Below are 15,526 nucleotides of genomic sequence, written 5' to 3'. Positions count from 1 at the left end.
TGCAATTCTTCTCTCTGGGTAATTAAGTTTCTTTTTTTATGTTCAGTTTTCTGTGTCTTGTTTTGGGTAAGTCATGTGAAGAATTCTGACTGGTTTAACCAACTTCCGAAGTCCAAGAGATAGTGAGAGCAGCAGGGAAGAAACAAAATCAGCACCCTAACATGCTCGCACTAAAAATGCTAACATACAGATGCAGGGGAAAAAGCATATCTCTGTGAGCAATGGAACCAACTGAAGGACCAGATTTCAGAAACTGACGATGCCATTAAGAGAGTATAAGCATTCCATTCAGTGTTATCTGCTGGACTAATTGAACATGTTGGCTAATTAGCTTTGCTAAGCCAGGTATACAGCTTAGCATGTTTGTATGTGTGATAGCTTGGTGTGTTAACATGCCAACACTGGCTAATTATTATAAGCACAAAGTGTAGCAGAGGTTGATGTAAACATTCTTTGTTTTTCATACATTTGGTCACAAACCAAAGATCAACAAAGTGAATCATCTTTATTGGGACATTTGTTTCTGAGCCCAAATTTCATGATAGTTCTTCCAATAATTGTGGACATATTTCCCTCAAAGTGGCAAATCTGAATGTTATAGTGGCAATAATTTTTAAAAAGTCATTAGGATTCATCATCTGGGAACAATAACTGTTTGCACCAAATTTTGTGCAAATCCATCTGGTAGCTATTCAGATAATATTAATATTAATATTTATAATAAGTGGAAACTTTGACTTGCTGGAGTTGGGAAAAAACATTTCCAAGATCATTCTGATTCACTGTTTGTTGTTTTCTCTAATTTTAGAGCCAGAAATGTCAACCTGAGGGTAGCGCTAGAGTCAAAGTTAGGCGATTACCAAACTCATTAGGATTGGTCCTCTGGGTAACATAAATGTCCGAACCCAATTTCATCCCAGTCTTGTTTTGTCATAGAGATTCTTCAGTTTGGACCACAGTGTTGGACTGATAGACCAACACTTCCAGTCACAGAATCATGCTGCTAACATGGCTAAAATACTAACAGTTAACTATGTTTGTTGGTCATGGCACATGGGCAAAAGTTATAAGCAATACTATTAATTGATGAAATGGATATTCTGTATCATATTGGTATTTTTCCTCATTCTTTTCAAATATAGTCTTTCGTGAACAAAGTTGGGAAGTCAAATTTAAATTAAACACAAAACTATAAATCTACAATCGTAAAAATAAAATCGTATATATTTTTTCAGTTTAGACAGTTCCCGACCTTATGTAAATGCTGCTTTTGTGCAAAAAAATTTACACAAAATTAAACACACAAATTTAATAATTGAAACATACGACCTAGAAAGGAAGACTGTTGCCCTTGACTCCTTTTTAGAAGGTTTAGTATCCGGTTATTTCTTTTTGTGATGCTAATTATTTCCTCAAACTTGATGGCCACCTTTGCAAAACTGAGTATATCACATATTGTATGTATCGGGAGTCGTGTTAAGGCCTTAGTAGATAGGCTGTGTCAGAATAAAGATGACAGTTTTGAAACAAAAGGTGCTAAAGTTTTTAGTCAGCAGCTTAAAAAAAAAACATTATTGCTGAAGTGTCATCCAAACATTGCAATGGGATTCATATGATGGGATGAGTCATATTACCAGGAGCCAGATTATATATGTGCAGGTGCATCCTCCTCCAGTCAGTGGGTTTAATAATGGATAGCACCTAACGAAGAAGAATGATCTATTTATATTACAAATTACTCATCACTATTAATTAGAAAATGTAATTATTAAGTAACATTATTAATAAATATTTTGATGAATACCCGAATTAGGTATAAACTATACATATATATCTGTATATCTACTCTTGGAGTAACAGTTGTCAGGAGTCCCAATATGCGTTGTTAAAATTGTCTAAATGTATGAGCTGCTCACCCATAAAATCTATAAAGCATTAGTTTCAGTTAACAGCAGCAGTGCAGAGAGTTGTGTGTCTGCTTCAGTGACATTTTGCAGGTGAAGCAGACCTCTAAAGAAGACCTCTAAAACAGGCTCTTTGTTTATCCTGATATTAACATGTGTCTAAACCTCATAAAGACCAGACTACTTATTAATGTATAAGAAGCTAATTAAGCAAACTTTGCTTATGGACACACTTTAATAACCCTTTCTAATTAGGCATATTTCCAAGGTTGCAAGACAAAAATCAGTTTTAATACTGTTTTTAAATAATTTATAAATGCTTACTAGGCAACCAAGGGGAGAATCATGTCCTCCTTGAATTAGTCTTGTTTTTTGAAGTGGTTCTTTGTGTAGTATTCAGTGCTGGGACTTTCATTGTATTTGGCTTTCATACAAGAGTTTAATATTAACTCAAGCCTACAAGAGGAGTCTATGTAGTGATGGGCCTTGGGTGGCACAGTCTGCTGCTACTTGGTCACAAGTGCACAATGTGCCCCATAGTGTCTGTGTCATGTGAGTCCATTTGCTTAAGTTTGCTTGAGATCCTTCGGGGAAAATGACTTTCTGACATGGAAATGAAAACAAAAATGCAAAGTAGCAGGCTTAGCAACCGTGCAGAAGAGCGAGGAGTGGTTTGTGTACACACAGTGACCACTCCTTTGAAGAGCCCATGCGCAGCTCACATATGGACTCCACACAAAAAGACTGCGACGGTTGGATTTGGCAACATGTCAGTTTTAGAATTGAAACACCTGGGGCTTTTCCTGCTGTAAACAGGTGAGCGTTTGCACTGAGAATAAAACACAGACACCACCTGGGAAGAGTCTTGCAATGTAACCAGGGACAGACTACCCTCCCACTCAATATTTACTCTGGACTTTGTTTCCATGGTGATCTTTGTAACCCTAAAACATTTTTTTTTTTTTAATTTTGTGCATGAAAATTTTTGTCTATTGGAAATTATCTGAAAGTTCCATTGTCTGACGGTTGCAAATTTCAAGGGAAATCAGCAAGACGCCATAAAACTCGCCATCAACACCTTGACTATTTGAACAGCAAACTGACGTCCTATCAGAGATAGCCCTGAGTAAAATGATAGAATGCAGCTGAGACTCACACTCACACCACAAACACCACAGATGCAATGTGAAGATTTATTGAAATGTACACTGTCCATGCACAAAAAACCCCCACAAAACACACATATCTGCTTGTCTGTTTGGTGCTCACTTCAGTGTGCTACCATGGTGACGGATGCACGGGTTGTGAAAGAGGTCTTAATCACACTGCAGCATCAGACAGGAAAAGAGCACACATAACATGCAGTGTGGATGGCTGAGCTTTCTGCTACCTCAAAAGAAGTCTAGATAATGAGTTAAAATATATAACCTTCAGCTACAGCTAGTACACAGATTCCACTGGAACACTCACAGGTCTCCTCGAGGTCGAATAAAGCGAGCAGCCCCAGTGCTTAGAATGTGGAAGAAAATTACAGGAACCAATCCACAAAACTAACAGAAAAAACAGACTTTTTTTCTTATTAGCTGCAGATAAAGAACTCTGCACTGTTGTGAAAACCTGTAAAGCAGGTTCCTTGACAATGATATACTAATTAAGCGCAATGCTTTCACACTGTAATGTAATCTAATACATTTATTTGTCTTGCAATCGGCACCATGTTGGACAGAAGTGAAAGGAGCACTATGGTCGCTTTGCAGAGAAGGGAAGACGAAGCAAACACACTGTTTAGCAACCAACTGTACAGATTTGTAACATTGCATCCTGAACTTGACATTGCAGCATGTCAGTAAAAAATGAACTACTGAGATGAGGAAAAAAACATACAGTATATTGATTCTGGGTTTATCCTAGATGATTACATACCAAATTTGTTTTGTGTACATTTGTAGCCATGTTTATCTCCTTGCTTTGGAGAAAGATGACTTCTAAAAACACGAGATAGGACAAAAAAAAAAAAAAGCCCACCCACTTTTCCACTGGCTGTTATGAGTAAACAGAGCACTAGAAACAGCAGGAAGTTGAGCATTCTGCTGTTAGTGGCAGTTAGGCAACGAGAGCCAGTGCCAACACTTGTATTGCAAAGCAGTTTCATTTCATTGCTTGTCTCTGTTTCCCTCTCTCTCTCTCTCTCTCTCTCTTTCACACACACACACCTGCAAGAACTTCAACACATGCTGCCACATGGGACTGTGTCCTTCACGGTGTAGGGGCGAAAAAAAAAACAGACAACAGTTCTGGCCTTGCAAACCTGCCCAGAGAGATCAAAGGGAGCACAGCTTACCATCAGCGAGCTGAAAGGGACTCTGACATGAATCTGAGGAGTGATCATTAGTATGCAGAGGGAACAGTCATGGGTGTCTTTATACAGTCCAGAAGCCCGTTATGCCAAAGCACTGACTCTCCCAAAGGCTCCATTGTCACCTAATGGAGTTGAAACCAAGGAGACTGCAATGTCTGGGTGTGCAGAGCCCGAGAGAAAGGGAGCCGTAACACAGCGTCTTGCCAAAACCTCCAGCTGCTCTAGAAGTAATTGACAAGCCTGACTCTCCACTCTGGCTTCACTTTCTTTTCTCCCTCTCTCTCATTTTGCCTTGTTTTCTCTCATTACTCTCTGTTTGTCTTTTATATGCCAGTAATAAAGTACAATTTACCCCCCGCATACAGGTGCGCAAACAGACAGGCAGATCACAGACGCACAAACTCAACAACACACTTCGATAATGTCTTCGCCAAGCACAACAAGATGCAGAACCCTGATGTTAATAATGCACACTTGGCTCATGGCTTATTTTTATCTTCTTATCTACATTTTCTCTTGTCTTCCTCAGACGCACTTTACAGATAATGTTCTCTTTCAAGTTTGGTCACGCTTGAACAGAGAAGCGACTGTGTCTATCCTGCTGCTACCGTAACACCTTTTTAGCCATAGTTCATCAGCTGGCCTCGGACAGAAACCTTCCTGCCATCGCTCCCACAATGCTCCAGTGTCCTGCATTATCACGCTTGAGTGAAGTAGCTCTGTCAGCAGACATGTCTCTCCCTCCACCGGTCACAACAAAGGTCCACCGGGCCAGTGGGACATGTGAAAGACAAGATCTGGTGGAAATATGTTGGTGTGCACACACACACATTACTTGAAGGTCGTGCAAGGGCTCTTACCATCTGATTTGCCCTCTAAAGTGTTATTTCCTTTCTCGCCTTCTGTCTTCCACCACCTCCACCTACTGTGTTCCTTTCTGAAAGCAGGTAAGCATCTTCTTCGTTTTCTTTTTCAAATAAAACAACAAGCAGATGTGCTCTCCGCCCCCCCAACTTTCGCCTTCACCTTAAACCTATCTGAATTCAGAAAGAAAGTTTCAGTTAACTCAAACAGATGATCTGTAACAGGAAACCTGGCCTCCAACATTCCTTTCAAACACTCAGAATTGAAAATAAAGAGGAGTGAAGTGGAAATGGCACTCTTTAAAACGCTTCATGCACAGAAGAATTTCTTTGACTGACTGTTCGGGTTAATACTGCTGTCAGACTGACACATTTTCCAGTAGAAAAATGCATCTTTTAAACACAAGGTGCAGATATTTTCTTTAATATCTGTTCTTTGTTGTCATTCTTCATGCAAGATGTTTTATGTGACTCTTTTCAATGGAATTATTTGAAACTTTGGGAACTGAGCTGCAGTCAGAAGGTTAGCATACACAATAGAAGAAGAAGAAGTTAAAGATCTGTTCTAGTTTTCTTCAGACAATCTGAAGTTAACTACAATTCTATGTTATATATTGATTGTATAATCCATCAAACAGCAATGTAAAACATGACAGTTTTAAGCTAATTGCCCCTCCCTTCAGCTCCACGCTTAACATATAAGACTAATATCAATCTCCATCTTCATCTAACTCAGAAAGAAGGCCAATTACTTCTGGAGATGTCCAACTATTAATCAAAAGTAGCAGTGATGCTGTTTTTTCTAATTCATTTAGCCAATACTGCATCCGGCTTGCAAAATGATGGAATGAGGAACCTATGTTTTTACTGCAACATGTACATTTCAGTCCCCTTGTGCTTAAAAGGCCAGGATAGTTCACTGTCATGCCTAAGGACAGTGACTCTGGAGTCTGGTGCAGGGTGATGGGTGTAGTGTTTCCCAGCAGTGCAAAGATTTTGGTGTATGTTAGGAGGAAAAGCAGATGGAGAGGAGTCAAGCTTGGGAGGCTGAAACTCCAAAGGTTTTAAAAAGGGATTTAAAGCTTTAACATCATACAAGGTGACAGACAAAAGTGGGTGAAAGACCATATAAGACCAGTTCAGCCAGTGTAGAAGGCACATGGTAACGGACAGGAAGTAAGAGGAGGAAAGGGCTTATACAAGATATTGGTGCCGGGCCATTCTGCTTCAGGGTGGTTGGTTTGTAGCAGAGGGTACACTGGTAGAGGAGGCAAACACGTGTCTGAAAGTACTCGGAGCCTGTACAGGCACAAGCCCTCTTTGTCAGGGCTCAGTCCATGGGGCCTTTGACCACCCCTCACCTTGAAACATGACACGAGCGCATGTAGGAGGGGTTGCTAAACCGAGGAGGCGAATGCGACCGCATTTGCACGAAGCCCTGTGGGCAAGTTGGCCTGAGTAGCGTGTGCATGAGAGAGAGAGAGGAAGAGGAAGAGAGACTACTCTTGTCCATAGAAAGCAAAAAATACAGTAAATCTGCTATCGCTGCTGCTAACTGAACTTACCATCCACACAGGAAACCCAAAACATACAAGTGCACAAGTTTACAGATCAGATAAAGTTACTGAGAGTAGCGGATGTGTTGAAACCTCCGCAAATATCTTATCTTGTATCTTATCATATATCTGCATGAATATTCGTCATTATAATCAACTGTTAAATCTCTTAGTGACAGATGACAGAAAAATGATCAAATTTTCAAGGTTTCACAGACGTTCTACCATCTCATGATCACATAAATGATTAAAATGCAGCAATACATCTAAATTATCCCGAATGAGATTTTTTTTTACTGCATTCCTTGCAGAGGTCATGTAGTTACATGTGACTTAAAATGGATAAAATTCATTCAGTGACCTTCAGGGAAAAGAAAAAAAATCTTAATTTGAATGCCTTTGGGGCATTTTCAGTCACTGCAGGATTAGAGATACCATTTATATGTCCAATTACCGTTTTTTTTTTTCTCCCCCAGACATGGTGGGCATGCAGACAGCATCGTGAAAAACCTTCTGTAAATTTTATTTACATGGTAGTCTGGTCTGGCCACCAGTCCACGAAGTCCTGCTCTTAATGATGTGCTTCAGGCGAAAAACGCAGCTACAGGTTCAAAGTTCAAAGACAACGTCTGGACTGGATGCACTGTAACCACCGCAGGACACTGCATTTGCGAGACAGCAATTACTCTTAACACTCAGACATACAGATACATACACAAACACACAATGCTCACAACTCCTCGATATTCAAGGAGCCTTGAGAGGCAAACACATGTTGAAGCACTAGGGGGGGGAAAAGTGGATCCATCCCCCCCACCCACCCCCCTCGCCTGTCTTCTTCCAACCCACATGCACTGCACATATAAGCCGTCTAGGTTGCCTCTTATTTGCCTTTAAATCCTGGTCAAATTTATAGCTTGATGCTGACTGTTCTTTGGCGCAGTGCCAGAGGGAGTCTTTGTGAACAAACCCCACCACCAGTTCCTCAGGGAACATGCCAGACAAACCTTGAGACCTGTCTGATTCAGTAGGAACTTCACCTCCAGAGATACATATCGCTCCGAGCAACAATTCCAATCAAAAACCTTGCACAGAAATCACATGTGAAAAAAGAGACAAAGAGGAAGCGGGAGACATTAAGAGGAGGAGGGGAGGGGGGGAAAGAGAGCTAAACCGAACATCTTTTGTGTCAGAGAATAAAGCATTAAGCGTGGCAGCGTGGCAAAAAGAAGGAAAAAAAAACTCTATTTCTGCTTTTCTACCTTAAAAGAAAGCCAGTTTCTGAAAGCAACGCTGATCATCCAAAACCCTGATAAATAAGGTTCACTTCTTTGCCGGCATGTGAATGTGTATGAGACAGAGAGTGAGCAACAGCGCCTGTTTCCTTTGTGTCTATCAGGAGTCTCAGACTGCCAGACGTAAGCCTGTCTGTGCTGGTGTAGCACATGCTCTCTTGCCGGCATCCACTCATCCATTCTACAAGCAGCAGCAGCAGCAGAGCACAGCCTCTTTCTTTCACTGGCTTCTCTTTACATGAGTGCTCACTCAAATACTCAACAGGGCTCAAGAGGGGGGAAAAACATAATACTGTCTAGTCGTAAAATGTGGCAACAAAGGCCAGACTGGCACAATTTAGGCAGAATAATATTAAAAAGAAAATAAAAAAATCCCAAATAAAGAGCCATCCGCCGGGCAAAGGCACCTCACCTTGAAGTATTTCCGACCTGGAAGAGGCCAGTAATCCAAAGATGACCCCCAAGAGAAGAGTCCACATCCTGGGCAAAGCGTCTGGTGATGGCTGTGAAAGCAGTAAAGGTGTGTAACAGTTTCTCCTGTGGTCCTGTCTTCCCTTCTGCCAGGAGTGACGGGTGGTGTGTGTCTGTCTGTGTGTGTGTGAAAGAGAGTAAATGAGTGAGAGAGCAGTTTCAAAAAAAAAATTTAAAAATTGAGAAAAAAATAAGAGAGAGAGCGAGAAGCCTGGTACTGTGGAGGGGAGTTGCTGTGAGTGTCTGGTAGCTGCTGGAGCTGACTCAGATTTTGCTCCAACTTTTCTATTCTCTGCCCGAGAGACACAGAGGCTGGTGTCACACACGTAGAAGGGGAAGAGTGGTTCATGTGATCACACACCCTTCTGCCTCTCCCACACTTGCCCCACCTCCCCTCCCGCCCCACCTCGCACAGACTCTCTTTTCCTCCCTTGCCCCCCCCCCACCACCACCACCTCTCTCTTACTGCCTCCACAGCCTGTAGCGGGTAAGAAGAAGGTTATCTCTCCTTCTGTCTGGCCGATTATCCTCATCTCCCCTCTCCTCATCTACCTCACATCCACCCTGTCCCCTGCCACCAACACTTCCTCTTTTCAAGTCCCTAACAGTGACGGTTTCGGAGAGCCCATCTGGTCTTTTGTTCAGTCCTCACTCTATTGTCAATTTGACTGATTTTCCTCGTCTCTGCTCACTCGTGCTCTCTGTCATACTCTCAATGCTGCCAATTAAAAGGGGTTACATCCATTTCACAGAGAACTACCCACGAGTTGTCATAGATCCAAAACTTTGACTCCCAGAGGCTGCACACTTTTATGATCTGCCTACCTTGAACAGTGCACCAATTGGCCAACATGCAGAAATTCATCAGAAGAGTTATATTAAAAATGCAAAACCAACCACTGGCTACATAATTAAACCTCAGTTTGTTGTACACAGAAATTACAAAAGTAACAGTCATGGAAATCTGTTGTGCTTAAAGGACCCCGCTAGTCAACCACGCACCACGCCATCTCCAATAACTCAACAACCAGAGCTTCCCCTTCCATCATGAGAAAGCTCCGTTTATAATTCAAGTTTGACATATCATTTCAAAAGGTGATGGATGGAGTCATCTCCGGTTTCTGGAATCTCCCCAGTGACAGCGTATCTTGTGCTGCTCGCATGTAATTGCGCAACATCTCAAAAAACTGAGAAGAAAGCATGACTGCTCGTCTGTAATTGGATGACTTCCCTATCAACCAGAAAGAACGTCCGATGGCTTAGTGTGGCCACGAATTTCGTAGTCATGGGAACAGCTCTCAAATGAGTGACCTGAACTTTTAGTTGAAACTCATGGCACTTTATGCACGGGTTTGACGTACCATAACAGTTGAGGTAAAGGGGTGTGTTTCTTACAGGTTGGGACAACCTGTACTGCAGAAGAATGTTTGATTTGGCCAATGCTGTGCATGGTTAGACTGTGCAGTAGTGACTCCACTGAGTGCAACATCATCAAACTACACAATTTTGTTCCTTGATAGCATTTGAATTTTGGGAGGAGGAATGCTGACCCCACTCACCCACACTATTTTGCAGTTGGCATTTAATTCCACCACATGACATCATTACAGCCTATCTCTCACACTGATAAAAGATATCAGATACTGGGTGCTACTTTTGTCATTGTTTTCAAGACCACATTAATGAGTAATCTCATGAGAAAGACAAGACGCTCGGTTTTAAAGTCCCACAAAGACAGGCAACTTGCAGCAGATATGCCTTTCAACTGGAAACGTCTTACACGCTTTAGCAGTTAAACACGTGATGTTTTAATTAACAAGGCTGCAGACGTACTAGTGGGTATGCAAGGCTGCACTTAAGCACAATCATATCTTGAACGAAGTGCTATCAACTTTTATTAACTATCAGCTCTTACATGCTGATATTGAACAGGTGTGATGTTTATCATGCTCACCATTTTTGTTCTATGTGTTTGCATGCTAATCTTTGCTACTTAGCACAAAACATAAAGTAAAGCTTTTTGCAGGTGGGAATTAGCTTTGCAAGTATTTGGTTACTCATTAAAGTACTGATCTGCTCATGACAGATAAAAAGTGAAGACATTACTGAAATGATTAGCTGAGATCATTGACTGCATAATAGCCCCTGGTTGGGATTTTTCACTCGAATGACCAGCTTCATAGTGATGCGTGGGGAAAAAAAAACAGATAATCACCAATGCCATTAAAATGCCTCCTCTGGAAACTATTAAGGGCTATAAAAATTTTCATGGCAAGCCATACAGTAGTTGTTAAGATATTTTAGTTGGACCAACTGACCTACCAATCAACCGGACATTAGCATCCCTAGAGCCCTTTTGCTAACATATCTAAATATACAGAAAACACCAACAATAAAGCACATCCAAACAATGCTGTAGACTCTGAGAACAATATACTGCCAATACATGACTAGGACTAGCCCCTTTCATCTAGAGCGAAGCAATGATAAGTTATTTTCACAAGTGGTCATGATATAGACTGGCGTTCTTTGGATAAATGCAAATATTATTAGTCAGAATCTGATTGCTGACCCTTACAGTGCATGAGCTGAGGGTCCAAATTAATTTTTGGGACAACAAAACCCATTTCACAGATGAAATTACTGATTTTACATGTAAATTCAAATGATCTTTTCTGAATACCAATTTCAAACCCGAGATTAGGTTTAAAAGGAACCGTGGTGTTATGCTCTACAGATACGAGTCACTTCCTGTTTTGGCTGTTTCCATAGCATCACCATAGCAATAGCAGCAAACAAACTCCAGTAATACCAGCAAACAACCACGTTTATGACATATAAGAACAAACCACAGTAAAGTGTTACCTTGTGTATGAAATGTGTGATTCCTGGGTGTGATTAATACATTTTCTGCGATTTGAGAACTAATGTAAACAGGTTGACATTAAAAATAATGTGTGGTTCAATCCAATAAACTAAAAATATAATACTAAAATAGACAGTATAATGACAAAAGCATATTGTATGAGACAGAGGAAAGAAAAGGAGAAAACTGAAAGCGTCTGAAGACAAATGATTATCCAGCCAGAGTTTGTTTCCTTCTCAGAACAATGTCTGTCCTAGTTTCTCTCTCTGGAGAAACAACATTGACACAATGTGCATAGATGATCCACTCCTTTAATGAATAGTCGGGGTGACTGTGTAACATTTGCCGTGAATGATGAATTCCCTTTTAAACAGCTGAACATACACACAGTTTCACATAGGCTAGACTGAAGCAAAAAAAAACCAAAAAAACAACAAAGAGACTAACTTGGTCAACACTCCATCACTGCAGAATGCACAAAACTCTCAATCACTGTCAGTCCATACAAGTAAAATCAACTTGTTCACCCAGGTTGAACTCAATTTGTTTAACAGCTCATGTGAACATTAAAATGGCTTTATGACTAAGTGGGTCAAATTTCTCATTCATATGTGAAGTGGCTTTGAAAGAAGGTCTAAAAAAAAAAAGATGGATAAGGGCCACTTTTAACCACACAAGGCTGAATGACGGCTTGAAAAATAACTCCAGGGTTCTTAACTGGCCATTTTTGGTGATGACGTTACAGCAGCACAAAAAAAAAAGAGTTTAACATCTATATACTCTACATGACAGAACCCGAAATTAAACATCAGACTGCTGAGTCAGCCAATCCTCATCCAACAAAGGAAAAGAAAAAAAAAACCCAAAACGTTTCCGTAATGGTTGCTCAGTGAGAACACACACATGCACTCTCATCAGACGTCCTTGTGGCTGGGAATCCTTGTGGTAATGGCTGACTAATGGCAACTCCTCAGCATTCCTGTTAGGCAACGTGCGTTTTTCCTTCCAACCAGCGCCGTCACCGGAATGCGAGTAGAAGAGATTGCAAGATGTCCATGCACCAGGCCAGCTATTAGAACTATGGACAAAGTTTTCCATATTAGGCCCGAGATCCACTTCAGCACCAGCACCCTCCCTTGGCATGGCTGGGACCATCTTTAAGCTTTGACATGCCTGATACCATTCCTGTCATGTGCATACATCGTAGTGAAATGAAAGCCATCTTTCATAGTGTAAACATCCAGTGAATGTGAGTGTTTTAACAGAATAATGAGGTAATGATGACAACTGCATGGTGTACAGTGCTCCAGTTCCTCTTCCAGGGCTTGTGTATGTTGTGTTGGTTTTGTTGGGTGTGTGCTTTCAGTGTTGTAGGTTACCTGGTTGTTGGAGCTGAACTTAGTCATAGAACTAGAGGCAGTTCACGACACTGTTCCCTCTAAGCTGCGCGCGTGCGCAATTGCGCACTGCTGACACGGTCTCCGCGCACAGAAAATCTGCGCTGCGCACACACAAAAAAAATCCAACCTAACTTGTAAATAAAATAAACATGTAACAATTCATTCTGTGCTATTTTTCAGTGTGAGTCAGTGAGTGACCGGTGACTGGCTGTTGCAGCCAGTGATGCGATTTACATACGTATTTACCATAGACTGTATATAATGGTATTTACGCAGCTAATCAACGTCAGGCGTCCTTATGTGCAGCTACCGTTGCTCTCATAGATATGAATGAGTAGATAGGACACGCCCCCTTTGAGCTGCGTGCTACAGCGAGGCTAAGCTAGTGGGGGCAAAGTTTCAGTGCATTCCGTTAATGTAGACAGCGTGAAAACAACAAGTATGCCGTCTCACTGTGCTGCATACAATTACACACTGCGTCGTACGATTGAGACAAGGAAACTTGGAATGACTTTTCATAGGTAAGAATAGTTTTTGGCTCTTTTTTCATTATGAAATCTTGTTGAGAGCTTCCAGTCTATGAAAGCTAACTAGTTAGCCACTAGCAAAACGCTAAAGCGAGCTAGCAGCTTGACAACCAAATACCAGACGATTAATCGTAGCTGTAGTATAGTTGTACAAGCAGTAGTAGTAATACTAAAAGTACAAGCAGCAGTAGTAGTATAAACAGCTGTTAGAGTCGTAGAAGTAGTATCAGCATTTGTAATAGTACAGTAGTTATAAAGCCTAACTCATGTATATCCAGATTACCATCTATGTTCTTCCTCCAAACCCATTTTATGATTGGGATTACAGGCAGTTCTTTAGGACTGCTCTCAAATAATTCAAATGTTACTAAACAAGGTTATACTTATCAAATTAAATAGCTCTGGTCTCCAGTATATTGGCGAATTCGGTTCTTTGTACTTAATTTATTAGCATGATTTCTTTTTAATATGTTGTGTACAGACTTAATTACTTCTCTGTCTACTTTTCTTACTCCATGTAGGTTTCCCAGAGACTATGGGTTGAGGAGGAATTGGAAGTTTGTCGGCTTAGACCTGGTGTCATTCCATCAGTGTTTAACTTCCCGGCTCATCTTGGAAGAGTACGTGCCAGAAAGACCACAACCAAGCAGCCTTGAGATCTTAGGCAGCGTCTCCCTGAGGTGGGTGTCGACAGTGTTCACAGTCAGGTCTGTGGTAATCCCGTCAAATAACAAAACAGAAAAAAAATCTAGATTATAAATCAACATGTAACCAAAGCACTCTGTGTATAATGCCATAGTATAGGATGTAGTTCAGAAAATGTCAAAGTATAGTATACTTTACTCAACAATAACATAGTATGGCCTGTAGTTCATAGTACAGCATGTTGGCAAGAAAAAAACAAAACAAAACATAGATTATTATGTGGTTCAAAAAGCGCAAAATGATAGGATGTTGCCTAAAATTGTCATGTATGATATGTGGTTCAAAAAATGTCATAGTGCAGTATATTGTCAAAAAAGTATGTAATTCAAGAAAACATCAGAGTATAATATGTCATCTAAAAAATGCCATAGAATAATAATTTCATTGCACAAATATAGTAACTTTTAAATCTGTTCGAATTCTTATGTTGCTAAAAAAGTTTTTAAAAAACTAAACCAAAAAAAAAGTCACAGTAATATGTCAATTTAAAAAGCCTATAGTATAGCGTGTCGCCCAACAAACATCATAGTATAGCATGTCGCTCTAAAAACGTCACAGTATAGCCTTTAGTCCACAGCTGTCAGTAGGTGAGGAGCAACACAAAAACAGTCCAAACGCTGGTTTCCAGAGGGTTAGACGAGAATTTATTTGAAAGAGTAAGTTTACAACAACACTTGTGAGGGGGTTTAAAAACAAATGGGTGTTAGTAAAATAAAAATAAATAAACAGAACTAAAAGTGAACTTCACGTTGACATTGATGGGCATTCCAACCAGGAACAAAGTAAAAGATAATCAATATGAAAAAAAACTCTTCCTGTTCACCTCTTAAAACCCAAAAACACACCGCAGTAGCACCCTAAACTAAAACTACCAATGGCTTCCCTGTTTTCCTTTGTGAACAATTCAAAGGTCCCTCTCTATCTCCCCACACATCCACCAACCACTGGAACACATCTCCAAAGTTCTGCCGGGCCAGCTCAGCTTCCCCTCAGAAGAAATGCTGCCACCTGCCAGATGAAGGAGCCTTTTGAGAGGCAGCTGGCATCGTGATTGGACTGTACTTTGGTCTGTTCCAATCCAGCTTCAGCTCCAGAGACGGCATGCGGGACGAGTCAACGGAGGCCGGGTGGACGAAGACATGCAGCTGAGTACAATCCAGAAAACAACAGAGGAGGAGTGCAGTGGCCCAGGGCCAGAACAAGCAGAGTAGCATCGTATGTCTCTTAGAAAAAATTATAGTATAGCCTTTGATATGAAAAAACACCATCATATACATCGTATATTGTACAAATAACAAGTCAAAGGAAAGAGACATACATTGTAGAACTGTAGTAATTGTGGGCTGACTGATTTACTGATTATCAGTATTTTATTTTTTACTGATTTACGGTAATAAATAAATTTAAAAATGGCGCTACTTTGGCTCTGAACCTTGATCTACCTGTGGTCGCTCTGTCTTCTGGAGTGATTTGATTGGTTATACATAACGAATAAAACTCCTTTAACTTAACATCTGTAAACAAAACAAAAATGTATCAACAAAGTTTTCTGTTAGAGTTTGTGTTCTAAGATTTTAAAT

The 15,526-nt window shown here is 40.6% G+C and overlaps 1 protein-coding gene and 1 long non-coding RNA gene across 2 annotated transcripts in view; one reads left to right on the top strand and one right to left on the bottom strand.

Moving 5' to 3' along the window:
• Positions 1-8,812, bottom strand: part of cd44b (CD44 molecule (Indian blood group) b) — a 24,830-nt gene extending 16,018 nt beyond the window's left edge. The window contains exons 1-2 of the mRNA XM_023263230.3: positions 8,667-8,812; positions 8,390-8,565 (exon numbers count right to left, since the gene is read on the bottom strand). Of these exons, the coding sequence (XP_023118998.2) occupies positions 8,390-8,565; positions 8,667-8,797 (307 nt within the window). The 5' untranslated portion in view covers positions 8,798-8,812. The remainder of the gene's footprint in view (positions 1-8,389; positions 8,566-8,666) is intronic.
• A 1,380-nt stretch (positions 8,813-10,192) lies between these two features.
• On the top strand, positions 10,193-15,360 carry LOC129348137 (uncharacterized). Its single transcript, XR_008600599.1, has 3 exons — positions 10,193-13,235; positions 13,763-13,921; positions 14,857-15,360. It is a non-coding gene; the product is annotated as an uncharacterized LOC129348137 (long non-coding RNA).
• The last annotated feature ends 166 nt before the right edge of the window (positions 15,361-15,526 follow it).

Source organism: Amphiprion ocellaris, chromosome 3 (assembly GCF_022539595.1).
Source record: "Amphiprion ocellaris isolate individual 3 ecotype Okinawa chromosome 3, ASM2253959v1, whole genome shotgun sequence".
Classification (NCBI taxonomy): Eukaryota; Metazoa; Chordata; class Actinopteri; family Pomacentridae; genus Amphiprion; species Amphiprion ocellaris.
The sequence above is the reverse complement of the archived record's forward strand: the minus strand, read 5'-3'. Positions and strand labels throughout refer to the sequence as shown.